The 24,872-nt window shown below is 50.3% G+C and overlaps 1 protein-coding gene across 1 annotated transcript; it reads left to right on the top strand.

The window, feature by feature from the left end:
• Positions 1–287: 287 nt before the first annotated feature.
• Positions 288–20,602, top strand: Fah (fumarylacetoacetate hydrolase). The gene is made up of 14 exons (XM_038314346.1): positions 288–497; positions 4,260–4,370; positions 5,289–5,410; positions 5,620–5,669; positions 7,177–7,267; positions 8,902–8,999; positions 9,107–9,159; positions 10,889–10,988; positions 11,995–12,125; positions 13,745–13,820; positions 14,122–14,168; positions 15,264–15,365; positions 15,958–16,075; positions 20,416–20,602. The coding sequence occupies exons 1-14, from the start codon at positions 417–419 to the stop codon at positions 20,493–20,495; spliced, it is 1,260 nt and encodes a 419-aa protein (XP_038170274.1). The 5' UTR covers positions 288–416; the 3' UTR covers positions 20,496–20,602.
• Positions 20,603–24,872: the final 4,270 nt, after the last annotated feature.

Here is a 24,872-nt window from a genome sequence, read left to right as displayed (position 1 = left end):
GACTGTTTTATGTGAACGGTTAGGTGCTGTGGGCCTGGGTGCGGGGAGGTCACAGAAGAGCGAAATGGGGTCGTCCCGGGGCGGGTGCTGGCCGGTTCCGAGGTGGAAGGGGGCTGGTATAGAGGCGGGGCGGTCGAGGGGCGTGGGAATATGGTGGTCCCGGGTCGGGTGCTGGATGGTACAGAGGGTGGACCTGGGGTAAGGGAGGCGCAAAGGGTGTTTGGAGGTGGGGTGGGGGGGAGGCGGTCCCGAGGGGCGGGCAGGGGTGTTGCCCGGCGGTACTAGGTACGGGCCTCGGGGAAGAACAGTCCCTGGATTGGGGCGGTCTCGGCGTTTTAGTGCTGCGCTCGCCTTAAGCACAGTCCCGCTAGCCAAACCCTGCCCGCCACGGGTTTTCCTGCTGGGTGCTCGTCAGCATGTCCTTTATTCCGGTGGCCGAGGACTCGGACTTTCCCATCCAAAACCTGCCCTATGGCGTTTTCTCCACTCAAAGCCACGTGAGCTTGGGCTCGGGCGCGGGGAGGTGGGAGCTCCGGTTGGTTCCTCCCGAGCCTCGGTGGAAGGCGCCTGTGGCTCGAATGCGGCTGTGCAGGATGTTGAGATTCAGTCTCAGCTTCTGTGGGGTTAGGGGAGCTATCACCCCTCGCCTAGACAGCAGGCCTGTGCGATTTTTGTGGCCCAGAAACGGACGTGTAGTCCTGCCAGCCGTTTCCTTCCAAGAAGCCGGGTGGTCGTTCACTTTACTGCTAGTCCTTGACCCTACAACCTGGAAAGTACCAGCTGACTCCCATAATTTTTGAGCAAGCACTTCCTGGCCTAGAAACTGTGCAGTCTAAGACACCAGGTTCTTTTACCTCTAGCTTAAATTCTTTCTGCTCTAGTGTGACCTGCAGGGCATTCCCTGAACCGATCACAAGCCCAGTGGGGCAAGAGAAACGAACTTTGACTTGTACACATAGTCTGATTAGAAAGAAATCTTTGAAAACGGTTTTAGTGGAGCTGAGTTATCAGCAAATACATAAAGGGGTCCTCGGATACGCAAAAGTACATCCTTCCGAAATGTTTGTGGCATTCCACGCTTGCTTTTTGCTCACACTATTGGTTCAGTTTTGTAAGCCATAGAGCCATGGAACTGCTCGCACCTAATAGGAGTCAGAATATTTTTTGCCAGGATTGACAAGTAGCAGAGGCAGAGTGCTTGGCTAGCAAGCACCAACAGAAGGAAGGAAGAAAAGGATTCCTGGCAATTGGTTCGGTTCTCCACATTTGCTGCCCAGAGGACTTCCCTTTTGTATCCTGCCTGTGCTAAATGCCTTGGTCAGAGAGTTAACTGGTGGTTTCACAACCACCAGGCATGAGTAGATGTTGCAAGAAGGCAAAGTTAATGGGTCATCCTTTCCACATAGGAGGTGTGTGGAGCTTTAACCTGTGCCAGCCAACCACCTTCTGGGGGCAGAATACTCCCTCTGGCTTAGGACAGTACTGTGCCCTCAGCAGAGATGCTCTCAGACTTTTCTGGGAGCATCAGGTGGGTCAGGCAGGAAGGTTTGTGCATACAAAGCCCATCCTCAGCACTTGGCTGGGTAGTAAGGGGCTCTGAGCTTGCCCTCGCAGGGGATCTGGAGTTACTGCCCTTTTATGGGCGACTAGAGGCTTTCCAGACACCATACTCTGTTGTTTCTTTATCATCATCATCACCATCATCATCATCTTGGTTTTTTTGAGACAGGGTTTTCTGGAATAGCCATGCCTCTTCTGGAACTAGATCTGTAAACCAGGCTGACCTCAAACTCAGAAATCTGCCTGCTTCTGCATCCTGAGTGTGAGATTAAGGGTGTGTGCCACTATGCCCAGCTTCTTTTTTTTTAAGTAATAAAAATTTAATTTTTTAATTTTAAAATTTAATGTTTTGAGAATTTCTTCTGTAAGCACTGCATCTACATCATTCCTGGAAGCTCCTCCCTCCAACTTCTCTCTTCCCCCTCCCAAATTCATGATCCCTTCTTTATTGTTGTTTCATGTATATTCATATGTATATATAACCCCTTGGATGCATTTAGCTTTGTTCATATATACATGTGGCCAGTGCTGACTGTTTGGAATTGGTTCATCTATATAGGAGTTCGTTCCTGGAGGCAACTATTGATTGACCTCCCATAGCTCTTCATCTAGGGGTGGGGCCATGGAGAATTTCCCATCAGTATTGGCAGGCCAACTGGTGTCGTTGTGTTGGTCTTGTTTAGGCAACTATATTGTTGAGAATTCCTAGGTGGCGTTCCCTGGTCATGTCTAGGGGAAATGATCCGTCAACGGATGTCCTGGGCCACTGACTCTTATTGTCTCTCTCTGCCCCCTCTTGGGTGATTTTCCCTGAGCCGTCGGAGTTGGGATTGCATTGCAGATATAGCATGGGATTGGGCACCCATGATGAGTTAGCGGTCCTCTACATTTTGACCATTAGAGATCCACCTAATGGTTTCTGTCTATTGCAAAAAGAAGCTGCTTTGACGAGAGGTGAGAATTACACTTACCTGTGAGTATAAAGATACATATTCAGAACACACTTAGATATTGCACCGGCTTAGGAAAATGACAGTAGTAGGTTCTTCTCTTGGGTCTGTGACCTCGCCAGCCATGGGGCAGTTGGCTAGGTTTATAGTAACAGGCCTGGATTCCATCGTATTGAGCAGGCCTTAAGTCCAATTAGACAGCTATTGGTTAGCCTTGGGAAATATATACGTGCCGTTATTGCCGCATCGTGGACAGCTGGCTATTCCAGTGGTAGCTGTGGCTCATGGGCATTAGGTCTGGATAGGACTACCGGTTACTCCTCTCCTTCCACAGCTGTTGTAGCACCAAAGTGACTCCGTACAATTCATAGGCTTGGTTCATGTATGGCCAGGCAGGTAATGCTTATGATTAGGTCACAGAGGTGATGCAATGATAGAGGTTCTGTCTTGCCTTCAACAAGGCATAGGATGATTGCCCCATGGTCTCTCCTGGTGTAGGAGGTCCTTCTGTTCATGTGTTGCTTTCATTGGTTAATGAATAAAGAAACTGCTTTGGGCCTGATAGGGCAGAACTTAGGTAGGTGGAAAAGACAGAACTGAATGCTGGGAAGAAGGGCAGTCAGAGAAGGCATGGATCCTCTGCCTGAGATGGGCACCAGTTAGAATCTCCGGTAAGCCACAGCCACGTGGCGATACACAGATTAGTGGAGATGGGTTAAACTAATATGTAAGCGTTAGCTAATAAGTAGTTAGAGCTAATGGCCAAGCAGTGTTTTCTGTGTGGTTATTTTGGATGTAAGCTAGCCAGGCAGCTGGGACAAACAAGGGACCCTCTCCTAGTAACATTGTCCTATATGCGTCACCTGAACAGACTGTCACCAGGATCCATGTAGCTCAGCTCCATGTTCTTTGAAATAGAGTGGGGAGACTGAGGTCCACAGAGTTACAGAGCTGAGGACATATGGGTTCTCTGGTGAAGCTTCTCAGGGCCATGTGGCCTTGGTCTATCCCTAACACTTAGGGTGTGCCTTACAGGTACTTCTCTCTGCCCGCTGAAAGGAGCAGGCACTGGAGACAGGGTCAGCCAAGAATTCTGCCTTTCAACTCTTGTGAAATCCCTAGCAGGACTGTTGGTTCAGGTGCCAAGGAAGCCTGACTTAGGACAGAATTCCAGGAAGTGAAGTCTTCTGATGTGCTTAGTGTTGTGGGGCCAGGGGCCAGCCTTGACAAAATATTTGGTCCGCTGTATCCATCTGAACTCCTGCAGAGCGTTTATGGATGCATAAGCAAAATTCATTCCTGTGGTCAGAGCACTGCTGCTTCTTCAGCTACCTGAAGTTCTGCTGTGTTCAGGCTGCCACAGAGCTGTCGCTCCAAGTTATGGCATGTGGAACACTCACTGCTTTGCCTCCTAAGAGAATGGCCCTGAGCAAAGTCCTAGGCCCAATATGAAAAGGAATTCAGGTTCTTGGTAAGGTGCTGAGCAGCTCATCACTAGATGCAGTCAAGCAATGCTGGGAGCTTTGCCTCCACAGGCTACCTGGTCTTCCTCTAGTCTATTGGGGAGGGGTGTTTGATTAATTTTCCATCAAGAGATCACAACTTTGCTTTCTTTCTTATCCTGGATCCCGGTCTTTGGTCCTCTCCTTATGAGGGTTGTCCCAATGGAACCCACGGGTCCCTGAGTATTGGGTTTCTGTTACAGTGAATGAACTGGCCTATCAGAACTGACTGTCTTTCTCCTCCCAGCCAAAGCCACGCATTGGTGTGGCCATCGGTGACCAGATCTTGGACCTCAGTGTCATTAAACACCTCTTCACGGGGCCTGTCCTTTCCAAACACCAGCATGTCTTCGACGAGGTAGGACGCTGTGTCATGGATTGTGTCCATTCACTACCTACTGTGAATGAGGTAGTGTTTCCTTAGTCACAGCTTATCCCTGGGTAAGTGGGAGCTGTTCTGAGAAATATAGGTGACAGGAGATAGCCTCGACACCTGAGGGTGGTCTCTTAGCAGAATGTGAGCTCCTGGCTCCAGTGGGTCTCTCCAAGTTGCCTATGAGATGAGGATAGTATATCACTCTGGTTCCTTTTTATCCTGGGCTATTCATGCTTTGGTGTTCTAAGGCCCAGGAACACCTTGAGATAAGGACCCTTACAGTCCAGACTTGGGGTACAGCTTGACACAGTCATCCTGGCCTTCTTGTTCATGGGGGGTGGCTACCCAGTCCTTCAAGAAAACAGTCCTGGAGCATCCATCATTGCCTCTGTCTACATAGAGTGACTGCCCTGCCCTCTAGGTGTGCAGTTGTGCCTGGAGACAGCCAGTTTGGCCCCCATGTCTATGAGGGATGGGTCTAACTTTCCTCCCTCATCACAGGTCGGGCTTGTAGGGTCCACTTTTTCCTGACACACAGGCAGGAGTGCTGTGGTGTTCCCCGAGCACCTCTTTTGTGCAGGAGCTTTGCATACATCTTCCCTGTCAGTCCTCCTGGCCACCCTCTGGCCCGGATTCAGTCTGGTCACTAGGCAAGTGGGACTTGTGCAGTTTTGGGGTGGCTGTCCACATAATAGCTATTGAGCATTGCTAGGTGCATATCCAGGAACAGATAGGGCATCGAGAAAGATGACTAGCTTTCTCTAGCTCTATGCAGAGAGGACAAACATATGGACAAGAGTCCCAGCTTGTGAGTGCATGGAGAGAAGTCAGATTCTGGCAGGAGAGATGGCTCAAGAATTTTCTCAGGCATAACCAGCTCTAATCCTGTTTTGGCCTTAGACAACTCTCAACAGCTTTATGGGCCTGGGTCAAGCTGCCTGGAAGGAGGCAAGAGCATCCTTGCAGGACTTGCTGTCTGCCAACCAAGCCAGGCTCAGAGATGACAATAAGCTTCGGCAGCGGTAAGGAACACATGGGGGAAAAGGGACATGGCAGGGTGGGGGGATGAGGCCGTGGTAGTTGGCAGTGCCCTTATGTAGCGTTGCTTGGCTGTCTGGCCTGGTCCAGTCAGGCCAGCTTCATCCAGCCCTGTTCTGGGTTGCATGCTGTGTGGGGGTTGGGAGGCTCTGGGCCTGGAAGACTGGATAGAGCCCCTGATTCTGTATTTCAGTGCATTCATCTCCCAGGTTGCTGCCACAATGCACCTTCCCGCGGCCATAGGTGAGTCCCGTTTCCCTTTTAGGTTATCTAGAGTAGTTTAGTGGGCCTGGATGGTTGGGCAGATGCTTGGATCCCTGTATCTTGGTGGAAAGAAAACACAGTAAGGACATTAGGATTGCCTGCTGATCCCAACATGACTAAGCTCAGCCTACGGTTAGCCTCGGCTCAGGTTGTCTCATGCCTGCTCTCCCAAAGAAATGGCAGCCTGTCTAAGTTTGTGACTAGCTACATGTCTCCCTGAACAGCAATTTGCTCCTTCTTCCCAGAAGAGCTGTCAGGAGAGAGCATTTTAAGGAAAGCCAGAGAGTCCTTCAGGGCCCATATGTGCGTGGCATCTGATTTGACCGAATCAGCAAGTTGCTGGCTGAAAATGAGATGGGCCCATCAGCCTGAGGCCAGGCGTAGGCTGTATCCATCGATGTCAGCCAAGAGAGGGAGCCTCTGCTCTTACCCAGACACCTGTGATCTGAGAGCTGCACAGTTCTGCCTGGAAGAATGGGATTTCCTGAACCTGTTTCTCCACTCGGCAAAGTCTTGCAGAGGTGCTCATGCCCACAGCTAGGTGGAAGGTGGGCGTGAGGATGGGCTCATCTCTTGCTTCCCTTCAGGACTGTGCTCTACTTTCACGGCAAACTAGTCGTCTTCTCGGGGTCCTTCATCCTTTCTAGTTAACGGATGCTGTGACTTCCTGTTTCTACGGCCATGGACCTGATTATTTTCTGACAAACACACTCACTCTTGCTTCTTGCACAGGACTGAGTGGGAAGTAGTGAGCAGGGCTCAGGCTGGCCGCCCTTGCTTAGCTGGCTCCCATACTGTGCCCTCTCCTTCTCTTTCCACCTCCACTTCTCGTCCAAGCTGCTTGGACTGGGGTACTCAGCTTTGCTGTGGGGGCGGGGGTGGTACAAGGTTCAGGAAAGATGGGTAAGCAAAGTACCGTAAGTGGGCTTCCTGGTAGATCTGGGTAATTCATTCCCATGTGAGAGAGGGGCACCTGGAGCTCATGAACCTCCACGTTCATCACAGTCATTAGGCACTGATACACAAGTTCAAATACAGAGACAAGATGCCTTGGAGGGCCAGTCACTTGAAATAAGAAGGGTTGGTCTGGGACCGGCCTGAAAGGTGACAGCTTCTCGAGATCTGCGTGCATGGGACCGGAGTACAGTGAAGCCCACCCCAAAGACGGGTTCAGAAGTGGGGCCTAGGCCTTGCCAGGATTTAAACCGACAGAAGGGAGGGAGAAGTGAGGCTAGGGAGCAGGCATATATTAAACAAAGGCATGCCAAGGGTTGCCCAGTGAGGGCCATAGCAGCTCTCTGTGGTCCAGGTGGGAGGGAGAGGGGGCAGCCATTTCATATTTAAATATCACTGTCTGACTCCGGAAGTGTGGGTGACTTTTTTCCTGAAGGGGTCCTTGAATCTTGAAGAGGGGTGTGAGTCCCTCCTCTTGGGACTAGGCTTCCTCCCTCCACGTCACTGGCTGTTTGGGGTCTTCCTTCTGCAGGAGACTACACGGACTTCTACTGCTCTCGGCAGCACGCCACCAACGTTGGCATTATGTTCAGGGGCAAGGAGAACGCGCTGATGCCCAACTGGTATGTCCTAGACCAGACATTTGGATGAATTCGAGATCATCTCTCTCTTCCCCAGGAGCTGCAGAGACCCTCTTTGGTCAAAGCAGTCTGGGAGGAAAACTAGAAGGGATAACGTTACGGCCTCTGGAAACAGCAGACTTAACTTCTGGTCCCCTCAGACTTTAGGGGTGGGGGACTGTCAAGAGCCGGTGGGTCGGTCCCTTCAGCTCCCCTCTGGAGAACAGACATGGGAATTAATTCCCTGTGATGTTTGGTCTCTAGATTCTTTCATTGGCCAACTGCCTAGAGCATTCTGGGAAAAAAAATCAGAAATCTAAAATACTTCCAGTCTCAAGCATTTTAGAGGAAGGAGGCTCAACCCAAATGATCTTTGTAATAATGAACAGGTGTATAATATAAACAAAGGCAGCACTGGGGACCGCCCTGAATCACACGGAGAAGGCCTTTGTCCCTCCTACTCTGTGAAGGAGCTGCCGGCCAAAGGCTGTGGCCCCCGGTTTGGTTCAGATGAGGGTAAGGAAGCATTTCCTCAGCGGCCTTGCCCCTCACTTCCTGAGCCCTGGTCTTTGGCTAGACAAGTTCTGGCCCCCTGGTGACAGGCAGCTCCTTTGGGGGCTAGACAGTCTGTGGATCGTTTTCCCTGAGGTCATGAGAACATACAGTTTATGACTGATAAATGCAGCCTGGCGCTGCGCAGGATGGCAGTCTGTTGTACCTACACACCTGAAGTAGGAGTCTGGAGACCGGGCCCAGCCTGCTGCAAGGCTGACCCTTATTGTCCATTTCCCCGCTGCCGTGGACAGTCCTGTGGCTCTATCACTCTGTCTTCTCCATGTCTTCTACCTTGTACAAAGGCCCTCTGGGATGTAGGGACTCTGAGCTGATCCAAGGTTGTTAGTTACGTCTAAAAAGATTATTCCTACATCTTCCTGGGGGGTTGGGGTATAGGTAGGCAGAGCTTTCGAGGGAGCTGCCACTCACTGTTCTGCAGGCATAACCTCTTGCTTTATTCAAAATAACCATTGGTGTGTATCATATGCTACATGTAGTTCCGTGGGTTCATCTAAGAGCACCCCGGCCCCACCTTGCTCGGTAGTGCTTTGATATTTTTGGGAAAGCTCTTTTATTTCCTCTCTATAGTCTTCCAAGCATCCTCTGAAAGTATTCCCCAGCTTTGGATAGCTATTGTTCCAAGCAGGGCCCACAAAGGAAGCAGCAGAACTCTTGTCTGTAGTCAGAGAAACCCAGGTTCTTTATTTTTCCTCCTCCTTCTCCTTCTCCTCCTCACAGTGGAGGTAGCCCTAGCTGGCCTAGAACCTACCATGTACTCCAGGCTGCTACAGGCTTGTGGTCCTCTTCCCGCCTCTGCCTACCCAGGGCTGGGATTGCAGGCACACCCTGCCGCCTTTTCTTCTTAAACCTGAATCATCTCCCCACCCCCTCCACCCCTCCATCCCCCTCACCCCCGGGTAATGTACTGCCTTTGGTTTCTCCATTCCTCTTTCTGTGGACACTTGGGCACATGTTTGAACTTTTGAATAATAAGTGTGTACTGACTCTGTTTCTTTCTGAAGTTTATGTTGCACCACATGTAACATCTCTGGCACCCACACCCTCTCTCCCTCCTTTGTTAGGCTCCACTTACCTGTGGGATACCATGGCCGGGCTTCCTCCATCGTGGTATCTGGCACCCCAATCCGAAGACCCATGGGACAGATGAGACCTGATAACTGTAAGGGACTCCAAATATCCAGGCCCTGGCAACGCCCAGACCTGCCCTGTTGCTAGGAGCTCTGTAGTCTGGTATTGATGGCTCCTTTTATCTGCTGTCTTCCCCAGCAAAGCCTCCCATGTATGGCGCCTGCAAACTCCTGGACATGGAACTGGAGATGGTGAGTTACGTGCCGAGCCTTACCGAGAGGGATCCCCAAAGGCCTGCAGCGGGCGGGCTCTCTGTCTGCGGCAGCAGTCCGCACCTGTCCAGCCACAGACAGCAGCCCCGTGACCCCATGGGACCACTGAGGGCAGCTGATGCTCGCCCTTCAGGTCCTGTGTTCGTGAATTCACCTACTCGCTAAACTTATTTGCAACCCAAATAGTAACACAAGTCATTGCCACAGGGAGAAGTGGAAAATTTGAGTCTCCCGGTGCACACGCTTGTCCCCAGTGGAGGTCCCACCGGGCTCCCTGTCTTCTTGTTTCAGACCTCATTCTATAAACACGTGTTATTTTTCTGCTCTGCCCCCCACCCCGTATTTCCCACGTACTCATGTGCTTTGAGTTGATTTTGTTATTTATTGTGTCCTCCGAGTGGAGAGCTCTTGTGCGCTCCTAACTGTAAGAGGGCAGAGGTCCCTTACAGACACGTGCTGGAAAACCCTCCTTCACCCCCGAGCTGCAGCTCTTGACGGGGAATTCAGTGCTAATGAGCTGACGGTATAGCAGATGCCATTAACAAAAAAGTAAAGTGTGGTTAGATAAAACGGCTGACTGTTCAGTTGGTGAGTGCTGCAGCCGGAGGCTGTGGAAACCCATTCCTTTGCTTCTGAGGGGAGCAGCGTTTCACCTCTTCCATTCTCATTCATGGTGATTTATATGTTCATATGTGAACGACAGCATCAAGCTCCCTCTCCGGAGACTCTACCTTGTTACACCCATGGCAGGGCCTGCACCATTTCAGAAACACGCTTATACCAAGGCTCCACTTTTTTTTAAAAAAAAAAAATATATAATTTAAAATCTTTTTTTTTCCCAAAAGTTTCCCCTCCCTTTTCTCCTCCCAGTCAGGCTCCGCTTCTTATTTAAATTACGCATTTTATTAGGAGAGTGTCGAAGACTCGCAGGTAGCTATGGGAAATGAGGCAGAGATCCCCTGGTGGTGGCATCCTTCATGCCTCAATGCCCTCGGATCTCTTTTCTTTTTTTATTTTGATGAAAACTTTGCCCTGTCACCGAACAAATAAAACTGACCCTGACTTCGTGAACGTAGCTGATTCTGTGCTGTTGAAGGAGTCGCCCCTCTCCACCCCAGCCTGCCTGCACCATTTAGTTTCCTGTAGAGATAACTGGATGTTCTGTGAGTTCACGGCTGTCACACACATCTCATTCATCGGGGGACAGGTTAACTGTGCACCACTGTGTCAGGTGCTGTGGCATGAGTCTACCTGATGCTTCAGTTCTTCACGAGCATCATAAATCTGTCAGACATTAGGTTGCAGAGTATGGGGAACAAAGAAAGGAGCAGAAAGGCCTGTGGTCAGGAGGAAAACAGGGCACACGTGAGTGCAGTTCTCGTCGAGATCCAGTTACCTAGCACCTGGTCCCCAGGCTGGAAATACGTTCCCTTGGCCCTGCAACCTGCAGTGACCCCAATGGGGGGCCGTCTTTCTTTTTCCTTTTTTTTTTTTTTTTTTTTTTTTTTTTTTTTTTTTTTTTTGGTTTTTCAAGACAGGGTTTCTCTGTAGTTTTAGAGCCTGTCCTGGAACTCACTCTGTAGACCAGGCTGGCCTCGAACTCACAGAGATCCATCCGCCTGCCTCCCGAGTGCTGGGATTAAAGGCGTGCGCCACCACAGCCTGGCTTACAGGCTGTCTTGATTCTAACCGACTTTCCCTGTGACAGGCTTTCTTTGTAGGCCCTGGGAACAGATACGGAGAGCCAATCCCTATCTCCAAAGCCCACGAGCACATTTTTGGGATGGTCCTCATGAACGACTGGAGTGGTAATACCTGGCGGCTTGGCTTTCGCAGCTGCTCTGCGCGTGGGCACACGGGACTGTGGGACAGGAAGCCCAAGGACTGCAAGGGGGCTGCCACACAGACGTGTGGCTCTGAGGATGTGGGCCAGTCGCAGCTTCCCCTAGGGGCTTCCTTATGCGTGGAAGGACAGTGCTGACAGTACCTAAACCTTTGTCAAGCCCCGCCTATCTCCACTCCCTGTTGCCAGCACCTGAATCCCATTCTGCTAATGAAGAGCTAAGTGTGGAGGGATTGTAGCCAGTGACTGAGCTGAGACTTCCAAGTTCTGAGCCCCAGCTCTCCACCCCGAAACCATGTGTAGAAGGAAGTGGGTTCACACATCCCAGGAGAGGGCCTCCCCGACTCAGGGATTGCCCTGTTACCCTTTGTTGTACCCTGGCACCGTGCCTCCTAGGACCTCTGTCTTCACACAACACTCTTCTTTTCATTCCTCTTTAAATGGAGACTGCTCTATCGTTCCTGGCCACCCAGACCTGAATAATCAAACAGAAACTATATAAATTACCACTCTGCTTGGCCAATAGCTTAGGCATATTCTTGGAAAACTCTTATAACCCATTTTTGTTAATCTGTTATCACCACGAGACTGTGGCCTACTGGTAAGGTTTTGGGCATTCTGGTATCTTTCTCCTTTGGCAGCTGCATGGCATCTCTCTGACTCCGCCTACTCTCTCTCTCTCTCTCTCTCTCTCTCTCTCTCTCTCTCTCTCTCTCTATATATATATATATATATATATATATATATATATCTTCATCTTCCAGCCTGGCTATATTCTGCCCTGCCATAGGCCAAAGCAGCTTTATTCATTAGCCAATAAGAGCAACACATAAACAGAAGGACACCCCACCCCACATCATTCCCTGGGAGGTCTGGCTTGCCAGAGTCCTGTGGAGAGGTCCATGCAGGTCAAGAAGCAGTTGGAGTGAGCCTACACCATCATGAACCCTAAGCTTGCTCTTCTCCTGTAGCCCGAGACATCCAGCAATGGGAATACGTCCCTCTTGGGCCATTCCTGGGGAAGAGCTTTGGAACCACCATCTCCCCGTGGGTGGTGCCCATGGATGCCCTCATGCCCTTTGTGGTGTCCAACCCGGAGCAGGTAAACACTCCTCTGCTGAAAGCCCTGCTCTAAGTTCCTGTTTCTGCCCTTTTCTGCTGCCCTCTGAGCAAATACAGAGGCAGTGCTGTGCTTGCAGGATCGTGGTGCAGGTGCCAGGCAGCCGTGACATAGGGGTTTCTGTCCCTCTAACAGTTCATAGGGAAAACATACTTTTGTAGCTTTTAGAGTTCTCTGCACTCAGGAAACTGCCTGGCAGAGCCCCAACTGCACAGCTGCCCCATAGCACAGTTTTGCTTTGTGCAATGGCTCCCTCTGGAGTCTAATTTGTAGAATGCATTGGAGTAGAGGGTGTAGGGAAAAGTGCATTGTCTCTGACACTCGTGCCCAGGGCTGGGCCAGTCCTCGCTCATTCCCCACGTTGTCACAGTATGCTCTGTCTCACCCCTTCACTGAAGTCACCCTGCCTTTATGGCCTTAAGGCCAACACCGTGTAGGCCCCAGCTTTCATGGATGTTCTCTTAAACATAGCTCTGTCAGATGACCTCTCTGGTTCTCCCTTGTCTCTGGGTCCAGCTCTCGTCCAGAAGGTTCTGCTCAGGGCTCTCTGCTTTTTCCCTGGCATTGTCTCCTGAGCCTGTGTGCTGCCGCTTTTCTCCCTCACTCATCCATGTATCTTTATGCTTCCACAGCCTGGGGGACTTACCCTGCAAATCGGTCCTTCATAAAAGACCCTGCGAGACTTTCTCTCCGTCTCCTCGGATCTTCCCTAGCTGTCCCGGTCATAGCACCCACCTCTCTCCTCTGCTAGTCTCCTTCCCATTTGTCTGTCTCCCTCCACCCTCCCTCTACTGCCTTCGCAGGACCTATTGGGCCCCTGCCTTCAATGGCCCACATCCTCCCTCATCGTCCTCCCTCCAGGTCCATCTTCACAGATCTGTCTGGACCCCAGCTGTCTCTGTCCTTGCCCAGTACCATTTCTGTACAGCTGTCACCACTTTTGTCCCTTCCCAACTAATCATCCTTTTTGTTTGTTTGCTTCTTTGTTTGCTTCTCCTCAAAAGCAGCTTCGAGTTTAACCCTTCATGCACTGGGAAAGAGCTGTATTTCCACCTAGCATCCCTGGTCACGCTGACCATTAGAAACACACAACTGTTCAAATCACCCAGCGTGATCTTATGTCCACTAAATGATTTTTGTATTGTCGTTTGGAGAAATACTCTGTTTGCTCAATGGGCAGCATCTCTGCCTGGCCATCAGCTGCCTCCCCAGGTGTCCCAGCACCAAATTCACTCGGCCAGATTCACTGTTGCTAGGCACTCTGCTTTCTAGGGCATCTGCCTTCCCCTCTCTATTGTCCTGGTCTTTCCTTACAGGCTCTATGGACCATCTTGCTTCCCATGGTCCCCTTCCCAAGTCTGTCCTCCCTGAGATCGCTACAGCATTGCTCCTTTGGCCCTGTGACCTCTAACCTGCTTATGCACCCCCTCCTCAGCTTTACTTTCTCAAATCTAGCACATGTGACCTCCTGCCCTATCTATGAACAGTGTGCAGGGATTGGGTCTCTGGAGAAGAAACATTGCTGCCACTTGGCACACTCTGTGCTGGGGTGCAGAGGCTGCTGAACTCAGCCCTTCTCTCTGATGTGCTCTTCCCTCTAGGACCCCAAGCCCTTGCCATATCTCTGCCACAGCCAGCCCTACACATTTGATATTAACCTGTCTGTTGCCTTGAAAGGTATGTTTCAGGGTGTTACCCATGTTCATCAGGCAGGCATGAGCAGGTGCCACTGCCCCAATGGATTCTGAGCTTTGCTAGGTGACACTAGAGGCACCTGCTCCAGTCTGGAGCTGCATACGGCTCTTGTAAAGAAAAGAAGAATGTGAGGGCCACCCTCCAGTTTAGAGGTATTGTCCCATAAGCTTATTGTTCCACAGACTAAGTGAAATCCTAGCAGACAAGTGGAGCCAATTTGAAGGTTTTCCTTTCTGATCAGTGGGACTAAATCTTATGAGTGTCATTACTCAATCTCTGGCAGGAGAAGGAATGAGCCAGGCGACCACCATCTGCAGGTCCAACTTTAAGGTGAGTTTGGGGCCACCGGACTGCTGTGTGGATGGGAAGAAGGGGACAGGAGAATAGCAGCCACCTAGGGATGAGATGACAGTCAACGTGAAAGCCTGAAGTCCCCATGACCCTGGTCCTTTCTAGACACGTGTGGCAACCCAGAGTCCTGTCAAGATAGAGGCTGCTGTACGGATGTGACCAAAGTTTTCTGGGTGCATTTTGCATCCTGTAAGGTCCATTCTCTGGATCCCGTGTCCTTACTGGCTGGATTGATTAGAAGTGCTGTGTGCTCACATGTAGGGGCCTGAGGCTGACAGCGGCTGTCTTCCTTACTCATTCTCCATTTTATTTTTGAGACAAGGTTTCTCCCTGAACCTGAAGCTCGTGGATGGGCTAGGCCTGCTGGCCAGAAATCTCAGGGATCCTGCTGTCTCTTCCACCTTAGTGCGGAGATTACAGGCACACATTACACCCAGATTATCACAGGTTCATACCACACTCTGTGGGCCATGGAGACTCAGTCAAACTTGGGCCCTCATGCCTGTGCAGCAAGCTTTACTGAGACATCTCAGCAGCCCGCTTATTTTTGATCAAACCTTTAAAAATAAAACCTCACGTCCCACCCTGTCATTGCCATCCTGCTCTGACATTCTGTTAAGATCACTTCGGCTCCAGGGATAGTGTCAGATCCAAGTCCTGGAGTGGGGGGCAGTCAGCCAGGCCTTACTGCAGGAGGGACAGTCCACCAGGAATGGCTCCGGGAACTCCCAGGCCTGAGGTGGTCATGAACACGTAAACCTGAGCAGACAGAAAAGGCTGAGAAGATGCAGCTTTCAGGCATCTTAGAAAAGGGTGTTGGGAGAGATGAGGTTCCAGAGGAAGCCATGTGGAAGCTGATAGACAAAGGGGCTCAGAACCTTAGCAGGTGGACAGCAGGTCATATGGAGAGGGACTAGAGGAAGGAAGGCAGAATCTCAACTGAAATGAGACAGGCATTGTAAGTATGCATGGAGTGGGGGGGGGGCAGGGAAGGCATGGGCATGGAGCAAGCAGACGACATCCTGCCCAGGAAGCAGGCTGCCCACACATGTCCTACTGTGTCCGTGCCCTCAGCATATGTACTGGACCATGCTGCAGCAGCTCACACACCACTCTGTTAATGGATGCAATCTGAGACCTGGGGACCTCCTGGCTTCCGGAACCATCAGTGGATCCGTGAGTGTCAAAATACCCACTGGGTCCCCAAGCCAAAGAGAGGCCAATTGAGCAAGTTGGGGGTAAAGGAGACCTGCGTGAGAACCAGAGTTTGACTCTGTCTCACCAGAAAGCAGCAATCACTCTGTCTAACATAGAAGGAGGTGACCTCACTGCTGCAGGCTTCTCATCTGCCCCTGCACCACCATGAGCCTGGGGACAGGGGTGCACAACTTGGAAATGGTGAGGTGGGGTGGTGAATAGGTTGAGTTCACTCTGTGAGATCCTGGCCACGGTGACTGGGAGGTGACAGTCTCTCGCCAGCGGTGTAGTGCTGGTCATGGTACTGCATGGAGGTTGTGAGCTGCAGTCAGTGGAAAGAGAAGGCACACTAAAGCAGGCCCCTGAGCACGATATAGGCACAGGACCCTTAGTAGACAACATGCTTACAGGAAGGATGGAGGCACACCCTCTTGGGCCATCAGGACACACCTGCAGTGGCCTCAAAGGTTTTAAGGGCCCCTGTGTCTCACCGTACTGTCACATTAGAGCTGAGCTATTATATCACCAAGATATAAATGCATGCCCCTCTCCCCCGCTTTCTCTTATAAAGGAACCTGGAAGCTTTGGCTCTATGCTAGAACTGTCCTGGAAGGGAACAAAGGCCATCGATCTGGGCCAGGGGCAGACCAGGACCTTCCTGCTGGATGGTGATGAAGTCATCATAACAGGTGCGGCCCACAAACCCCTCAGGCTGAGAATATTCATCTGGCAATGGAGCAATCTGTCTGCTGTGCATTTACTGGAGTTTCTGGATTCTGTGTTTGCACTGTATGCCCTGGGCTATCGCCTGGGCTTCTGGAAACTTCATGTGTTAGTGTCCACACAGGAAACACAGTGAGAGCCCATTTTGTATCCCCCCACCACACACACACACACACACACACACACACACACACACACACACAACAAATTACCCAGTAATGGTGAGGCTGTTGCTTTCTGGACTATGTATCAAACCACGGGCAGGGGCTGATCTGAACCTGGGGTCAGGAGGGCATGACTATGGTTGTACCTAAAATTCTCACCAGCCCTTTCCAGGAAGTTGGAGGCTCTAGATCTTTGGTTGTCATTCTGTCCTTCACCTGTTTAGTAATAGCAAGAAAGGCATAGTCCATGATTAGAAGACCACTTCTTGGAGTCATCACCTTTCTGGTGACCTCCCAGGGACTCACCAACAGTGTGACAATTGAGGCACTCAACATTCTGAGTCTCGATTGGTCTCATCTTTACAATTTGATAACAGAGCTCTGGGATTATGCCAACAGCTGTGCCCTTGGTAGAAGTGTGCTGGACCCTTGCTGAGTTCCCTGGAGGGCATCCTGGAACTCTAGAGATGAGGAGTAGCTCACTCTGCGGTGACTCTCATTGGCTCACACTGCAGTGACTGTCATTGGCTCACACTGCAGTGGTTCACATTGGCTCACGCTGCAGTGACTCTCATTGGCTCACTCTGCAGTGACTCTCATTGGCTCACACTGCAGTGACTCTTATTGGCTCACGCTGCAGTGACTCTCATTGGCTCACGCTGCAGTGACTCTCATTGGCTCACACTGCAGTGACTGTCATTGGCTCACACTGCAGTGGTTCACATTGGCTCACGCTGCAGTGACTCTCATTGGCTCACTCTGCAGTGACTCTCATTGGCTCACACTGCAGTGACTCTTATTGGCTCACGCTGCAGTGACTCTCATTGGCTCACGCTGCAGTGACTCTCATTGGCTCATGCTGCAGTGACTCTCATTGGCTCACGCTGCAGTGACTCTCATTGGCTCACACTGTGGTGACTCTCATTGGCTCACACTGCAGTGTTGCCTGTGCAGTATTGTACAGGTTACACAGTGAGCTTGGCACTCCATGGAGGCCTTGCAGACTGTGAATAAGGAAGTCTGGTTTCCCCTCCAGGCAGCGGATCTGTCTAGTCCCAATTCTTCTCACCTTGGGGCATCTAAAGCCTGGAGTGTATGTTACAGCTAAAGTACTTGAACTAGTGTTGATGCATATTCAGGTCTTCTTGCCCTCTGCTGTTTTACATGGCTGTCTCTAGAGAGATGAGAATCTTGACCTTTCTTTGATGAAACCTATAACTATCTCCTACCTTCCCACCTGATCTGCTCTCATCAGCCACTTGTTTCCTTTTGGGTATCTTCTGCTGACCTGTAGTTCCTTGATGCTGCCCCTGGTACCAACAGTCTGTCCTGTGGACTGGAACCCATTTCCTCATCGTAGTCTGCTGGATATATTTTTAAGGTGTCCTGTCCCCTCTGTGCAGCTGGTGTGCACTAGATCGCCTATGGGTCCACAGCTGAAGCCCTCACAGGGCTTCAACAATAGACCTTTCAGTCAGCCCTGCTCACAGGGTCCTCCTGCTTGCTCCACAATGGTCCTCTTCTGTCCAAGATCCCCTCATGGTACCCATCTGCTGCCACATACAGTCTGTCACCTCTTAGCATGGGATTCTGCCTGGCTCACTCAGCTTCCTTCTCCTACAGACCCTCTGCTATCACAGTACCGCTTTTCCTAGAGCCAGTGGACCCCCCAACCTCAGCCTGGCACAGCCTGGCACAGCCTTCCCTGCCACCTCTGTCCTCTGCCAGCAGCTCGATGTTATTCAAGGTGGCAGCATGATTGTCAGCTTCTGTACCCAGCCAAGGTCTCCTGTTCCTTTCCTGTGCTGTGCTCAGAGCTCATGAGCTTGATGGTCTTTTCTCACGGTTCTGGAAGGCAGAAGTCTGCTGTGCAGCGGATGGGGGGCTGCACTCCTTACAGATATCTGGGGGAAAGGCCTATTCTTGGCCTTCCAGCTATAGCGCCACCAGCAGAGCTCTAGTCCCTGTTCCCATCAACACACAGTCTTGTTCTGTTCCTCAAACCTCCCTCCTTGTCTCCTGTGAATACTTGTGTTGGTTTCCGAACCCACGCAAATAGCCTTATTTGAGGAGTGTTTCCATAGTCACACCTGAAAGCCTTTACTCTGTGAAGTAGGTGCCAGTATGGGATCTGATTTCATTGGAGTTCATAGCTCAATCTGAAGTACATAGAGACTAGTTAGGCATACTGTTTAGTGGGCTGAACCAAGGAGAAAGGTACAGTCAGGGCTCAAAACAGCAAGCAGCACCCCAGGGTTGATCACTACCCACTTTGCTCCCACTGATCCTAATTCTGGTTAGTTATGTAGAGCCTCAAGGTGTCTGTGCTTCAGTGTCCATGTATCCAACCAGTTACAGAGGGAAAATAGTAAGAAACGTTGTGTCTGTGCTGAAAGTGGCCAGTTTTCTTGTCATTCTTCCCTAAGCCATACAGTGTAACTCTTGACATGGCAATTGTATTGTCTTAGGCACCGTAAGCCACCTCTAGATGATTTGAAGTATGTAGGGACCATGTGTGTAGGCTCTATGCACACTGCCCAGGGGCTTACCCTGGAGACGCCAAGGGCCAACTATGCTTATTAAATGTCTGCAGAGCCCAGTGGTGTTGGAGGTGTGTCTGCTTCCGTGCTTTCTCTTCCTACTCACCCGAGCCTTTTGGAAATGTGTCATTGTCCCAGATTTGCAAAGTAAAAAAACCTAGCTGCGTATAAGGGAGGTGAGTCATGGCAGATCACACAGACGGCAAGGTCAGGATACAGTTCCCATTGCGAGCTGCTCTCCAAGGCTAGACCTCTGCTTGTCAAGCAAGGACACCAACTGCCGTATGCCAGCTTTGTGTCCAGTGTTGCTCCAGTGCCCACCAGCCAATCTCAGGTCTTACTGTGGGGTCCTATGCATTGAGTGAATGTGCTTTTTGAAGTGTTGGTGTGGAAAAGAGAGGAGAGAGAGAGAGAGAGAGAGAGAGAGAGAGAGAGAGAGAGAGAGAGAGAGAGAGAGAGAGAGATGCTGGCTCTCTGTTGTCAGTTTGACAGAGCCTGAATAAGCTGCCTCGAACAATGCAGAATTGTCTCTGCAGCTGTCAGGCCTGGAAAAAAGGGCAGGGCTAAGGCAGGAAGCCCCATGGTGCTCTTGATGTTTGTACCACAGAAGGCAGGGAAAGTCCTTTTCTGTGTGGTCGTGGGAAGCAGGATCCACAGGAGCCCTGGTTTGTCCTGCCTTGGCCATGGGGCATGGGGCACCAGGGCCCATATACTGCCTTCCACCTTCACGTACTCTGGTCTCTTTGGCTCTTTGCTACTGACTTCCTCTGACTTTCCTTCATCTTATCATTTCCCTGCTTTCTGCTTTCTTGATGAGACAATTCCCTATGTCACTCCCTGATGACCGAGTATGTGGTAGCCTCTCATGTAGTTCATATGAAACACGGTACAAGGTGCCCATGTGTGCTCAGTCCTCATCCTTCATACATGGAGACCACAATGGAAATCCACATCCTTATTAAGGCTCACATTGAGTCAGGATTTGAATCTGGGCCTCTGCCCCAGTGTGGCCCCCGCAGGAGAAGAAAGTAACCAAACCCCATCAGCTTGAACAAGTGGCTTCAGGCATCAATCCCAAGCCTTGCCTTCTGTCTTCTCTGGGCATTCTGCTTTGGACCCGCAGGGATCTGTTCCCGGAGACTGGCTCTCCACTGCCCACTGCCCTTCAGCTCACTGTTAGTCGAGACTTCTGTCTCGGCATCGGAAACACTGTGACACAAACCCATTTTCCTCACTGCGGTCATGTGACAGCGGCATCTCTCGCACACCGCACCTGCCTCTGTGTCTGCTATCCTTCATGGCACAGATCTGCGCATCTGGTCCACGGACCCATTGGACTTTTTGGCCTGATGTCTTCTCAGGATTATTTGTGTTTTCTTCCACTGGCAGCTGGGTTCTCATTTCCCTCCATTTTTTCCTTCTTCCACTGAGTAGCAGGAGGCACAGTTCCAGGCAGGGGACCTGTCTTCAGGGTGGGGGTGTGCAAAGCCATGGGTCGCCTTTCATCCTGAGCAACGCCGCCTTTGTCCTTATGTTACCCCGGTCCGTGCTCTGAAGCACCTGAGCCCAGACCGTGGCTGATCCTGCCCCACTGTGTTTCAGGTTACTGCCAGGGGGCTGGCTACCGCGTTGGTTTCGGCCAGTGCGCTGGAAAGGTGCTGCCTGCCCTCTCGCCAGCCTGAGGTTCCGGAAACCACAGACCACAGCCTTGTCTACTGCGGACCCTGCTGCGGCTGCCCTTCATCCGGGAACAAATAAAGCCCTTTGGCTTGTGGGAAGGGCCGCAGAATTCTCTGTCCTTGGTTTTGTACAGTGGGTTGCTGCTCCCGTGGTAACGGTCATTAGTTCATCTCTTCCAGGTGTAGGGCTGAAGGCCTTGATAGGGGTCCTTCGTCAGACTCCTCAGGCCTTCAGTACCCCCTGGAATGTGGGAAGAGAATGGCCCCTGAAGTGTTCAGTACTCTCCAGAGAGATACAACGTGTGCGTGCATGTGTGTGTGTGTGTGTGTGTATGTGTGTGTGTATGCATGGCATGCATGCATGTACATATACACATGTGTATGGACGGAAAGAAAGACACATTAAACATACACGTGCATGCATGCACGCACACACAGAGAGAGAGAAAGAGAAAGAGAGAGGGAGAGAGAGGGAGAAAGGCTATTATAGAGACTTAAAGCTCCAAATCTGTAGTGCAGGTTATCTGGCAAAATTCTCTTTTCTCTTGTGGCTGTCACCATGAAACCAAGTCCAAGGTGTGTACCTGAGCCAGGGACAGGATGAGCGAGGGTCCTGGTGCTCACCTTTATCCTTCATACCCATTGGAGCTCAGATGCTGCCCAGTCTCTGTCCCCACCCAATCTACACAGTAGCCTTGGCCTAGTTTCTGAGAGATGGAAGAGGACTCTTCTTGGGCTAAATGAGTGAGAATTCAGGCCTGCTAATAATTAATGCCATTCATTATTCATTCATGAGCCTTGTACCTCTCTGACCTTTCTGAGTCTTAGGAGTTTCCTAAGCTCCTCATTTTGTTTGTTGATGAGTCTCATAACCCTTACTCCTACCTTCTTTTTAGAGGAAATATCTACACAGCACTCCACCCCTTCCTCCAGCCTTCCCATCTCTCTTCTGAAGTGTTCCCCGAGCCTTAGAGAAGATGCTATAGACATTTGTTTATTTTCTTCCACTTATATCTTAGCGTGGGGCCACTATGTCATGGCAACAGCCACTTATTCTCCAGTTCGACCCCTCATGAAACTCCATAGTAACTCCTGCCCACTACAAAAAAAAAAGCTCCCCTGATAGTCGCAGTAATCACAGGGTATGTGTGTAAATGCTTAGGAGATCATAAGATAGGCACATATTTCTATTTAACAAACAAGAGTCACGTCCCCAACTGCTGGGTTATGCCGTGGCTTAGAGTTTCAGACATAGGATCCCTCTCATTCCAAACATAGAACAGACCTTAACTCTATTCAGAACATGGTTGAGTACGTGTGTAACAGCCATTCCACTACTGTGCCAGTAGGCGCATCTTGCTTGGCATGTTGACAACATGGTACACTAGACGCTAGGTCGGTAATCAAGGAGGACTATCGGTGAAAAAGTTTCCTCTGAAGCCTGTGTAGCACCTCTGGGTTCTACAGAACCCACTCAGAGAGGGAGCTTCCAGACCAGTCTCAGCTTGATTTCTACAGGTCTTTTAGCCAAAACATGTATGCTTTCAGAAATACAGACTGAATGTCTACTTCCGGCATGCAACCTACACAGAGGCAATAGATTTTATGGATTACAGTGCCATAGTCACTGCTCTGGGCAGCAGCTTGTAGGGAGTGCAGAAGCTGCAGGTTCCTCCTCTGTTTCTCCACCTACCTGCCTCCCACTCCCAGAAACGACTGGCAAAACTGTAGTATAGAATGGATTTTTTTGAAAGGCTTCATTTTCGTGACTGACATACAGAAAAGCAATATCTATGCCTTTTATATTTTATTTTTTAAAACTGATACACAAATTGTACATATTTATAGCATATCATAGGATGTGTTGATATGTGTGTATATTGTGCAGAGCCAAGTTCAGGTAACCCTATATATCACCTCAAACATTACTTCGTTGTGGTAGAAACATTCAAAATCCTTTCTCCCAGCTCCTTTGAATCCGTAGCACAGAAATACAATAGAACTTATTTTCTTAGGACCCAGTGGCCAGGTCCTCACTCCTCCCCCTGTCTCTGGTAACCACCATTCTCCTCTCGGTCTTTGGGGAAGCAACAGTTTTGACTCCATCTGTGACATCACAAGGCCTTGCTTTTCTGTACTTGGCTCCAGTTCCATCCATGTCCCAACGACAAGACTTCATCCTTCCTGTGGATGAATCAGATTCCACAGTGCTGAGGTACCACATTTTCTTCATCTGTTCATCCATTGATGAATATTTATAAGCTTCCCAGCTCTTGGCTATTGTGATTGGTGCTGCAATCAATGTGGGATTGGAGTCCTTAGAAATACTGGTTTCATTTCCCTTAGACACACCAATAAACCCCAATGGGGGATTATGTGGCATGTCTAGTTTTCAGATCATAAGGAACACCCATACTGTTTCTGTCATGGCTGTGTTACCGTATCTTCCAGCTTGGGGGGGGGGGGGGTTGTGACTCGTGAAATTGACTTTTCCACCCTTATAACCATAGATGTTCTGGATTGGGAATCCATGGTGACTCAGAATGAATGCTTTCACCAGCGAGCATGGTCTGGTAACTTGGAAGATGGCTTTGTGCCATTTGGGGCTTATTAGGTGAACCAGCGTACAGAAAAGGGGACGGCCACACTGTCCCGGCAACATTTTCCCATAGCCTAGAAGCTATGGGATTACTGCTATCTCACAGGGGCAAAGGAGTTCACACTAGAGCCCAAGGGTTCAGTGGGACACTTGATACATCTGTAAGTCTAGGGTTCAAATTCCTAATAAGTTCTGTGGTCTCTGGAGATGACTGTCAAGAACTTACAGAGTCGGTGCAGAAGGACAGGAGCAGGTATATCGCTGTGTCTGTGCCAGGACTGATGTGGGAGGGTCAGTGTGATGACTTCCCAGTAGCCTGGGCCATCAGCTACAGGGACCTACCATGACTATTGTCCATCCTAACACAGCAGGACCAATCCTCAACAGCAAGACCATGGGACAGGGACCCGCTCTTGTGGACAAAAGACTTTGCAATTATCTTCACTTGGTGCTTGAAAGCAGTACTGGCCTCTTTTTGAAAACCTCTGGGGTCTTGGGGGCAGTTATGGGGGTGAAGAGCCACTTGTTTTTCATTCCAGCAAGGACATGTGGGACTAGGGGCAAATATCAATGACACAAGGCTGGCCTCATATGTACAAGGCTGTGAGTTCCATACCCAACGATGCAACCACTCCACCGAAACAAAACAAAATGTGGACATTTGAAAATTAATTAGTGGGGTGGGAGGTATGTGGAGGGAGTGGGAGGAGGGGAGTGAGTGAGAACTTGGATTGGTATGTATAATAAAAAAGATAGTTTGTTTTTTTAAAAAAATAAATAAATAAATAAACAAAAAAGGAAAACAGAAAATTAATTGGAAAAGTAAAATGGTGTGATGGCAATTTATATGCCATGCTCGGGCAGCTGGGTCCCACCACTCCCACCCATCACCCCCATCCTCTAAGCATGCCCAGGGACCAACTTCCTTCTGGTGGCTATCATCTGGATTTCCTGCTTCTGAATATTTTTATTATCCCATTTGTCTCTGGGCCACCTGGGCCCTCTCTGTGGCCGTCTACAGAGATGGACCCACTATTGAGGTTACACAGGTGTGAAGGGACTGTGTGCCTGCCTTTGCCGAGAGTTTGAGGCGACACCTAGGGACTTCCACACAGCAATCACAGGCAGCAACCAGAACCCAGCCTCTAGATGCCTTTGTCTGGAGATTCTGTCATCCATTCCCTGCCATCTAGAGTTTCCCTTCTTCTCTGGCTTGTAGCTGACTCCACAGCTACCCTTTTCCCCAGCCTCCCTTCATTTCCTCTCTGCCAGCTTCCAGCCTGCTGCCTGATATTTTGCTACAGTGTTTCCTTCTCTACCCACAACTGCAAGCTTTTTTCAGCTAGCAGAAACGGATGAGGGTGCTCTGGTCCCTAAACGACCACTTCCTCCATCCTTCAGAACAGAAAGCACAAGAGAAGAAAACCTTGAAATTCTCCACCTCTCTCTTGCCTTTACGTGACCGAGCGACAGAGATGGGGACCTCCCTTTCACTCTTGCCTGAAGTGGGCTCTCAGTCTTCCTGAGCCAACCCCAGGCTCAGCCCAGCCACTTCTATCTATCCTCCTCAGCACACATACAGCGTGAAAAAGGAAAGCACTGTATTTGCTGTCATGGTCTGCATTGCTATTCACATGCACGAGGGGATCCATTTAAAAACAGACCTTAAACATGATGGAAGTGGGGGAAGCTGGGAGATTGGCTCAGGAAGCCAAGTGCTTGCTGTGCAAGTGTAAGGGCCTGAGTTAGAATCTCCAGAACGTATGTGCAAAGGTGGGTGG

The sequence above is a fragment of the Arvicola amphibius genome, chromosome 12, assembly GCF_903992535.2.
Source record: "Arvicola amphibius chromosome 12, mArvAmp1.2, whole genome shotgun sequence".
Lineage (NCBI taxonomy): Eukaryota > Metazoa > Chordata > Mammalia > Rodentia > Cricetidae > Arvicola > Arvicola amphibius.
The sequence above is the reverse complement of the archived record's forward strand: the minus strand, read 5'-3'. Positions and strand labels throughout refer to the sequence as shown.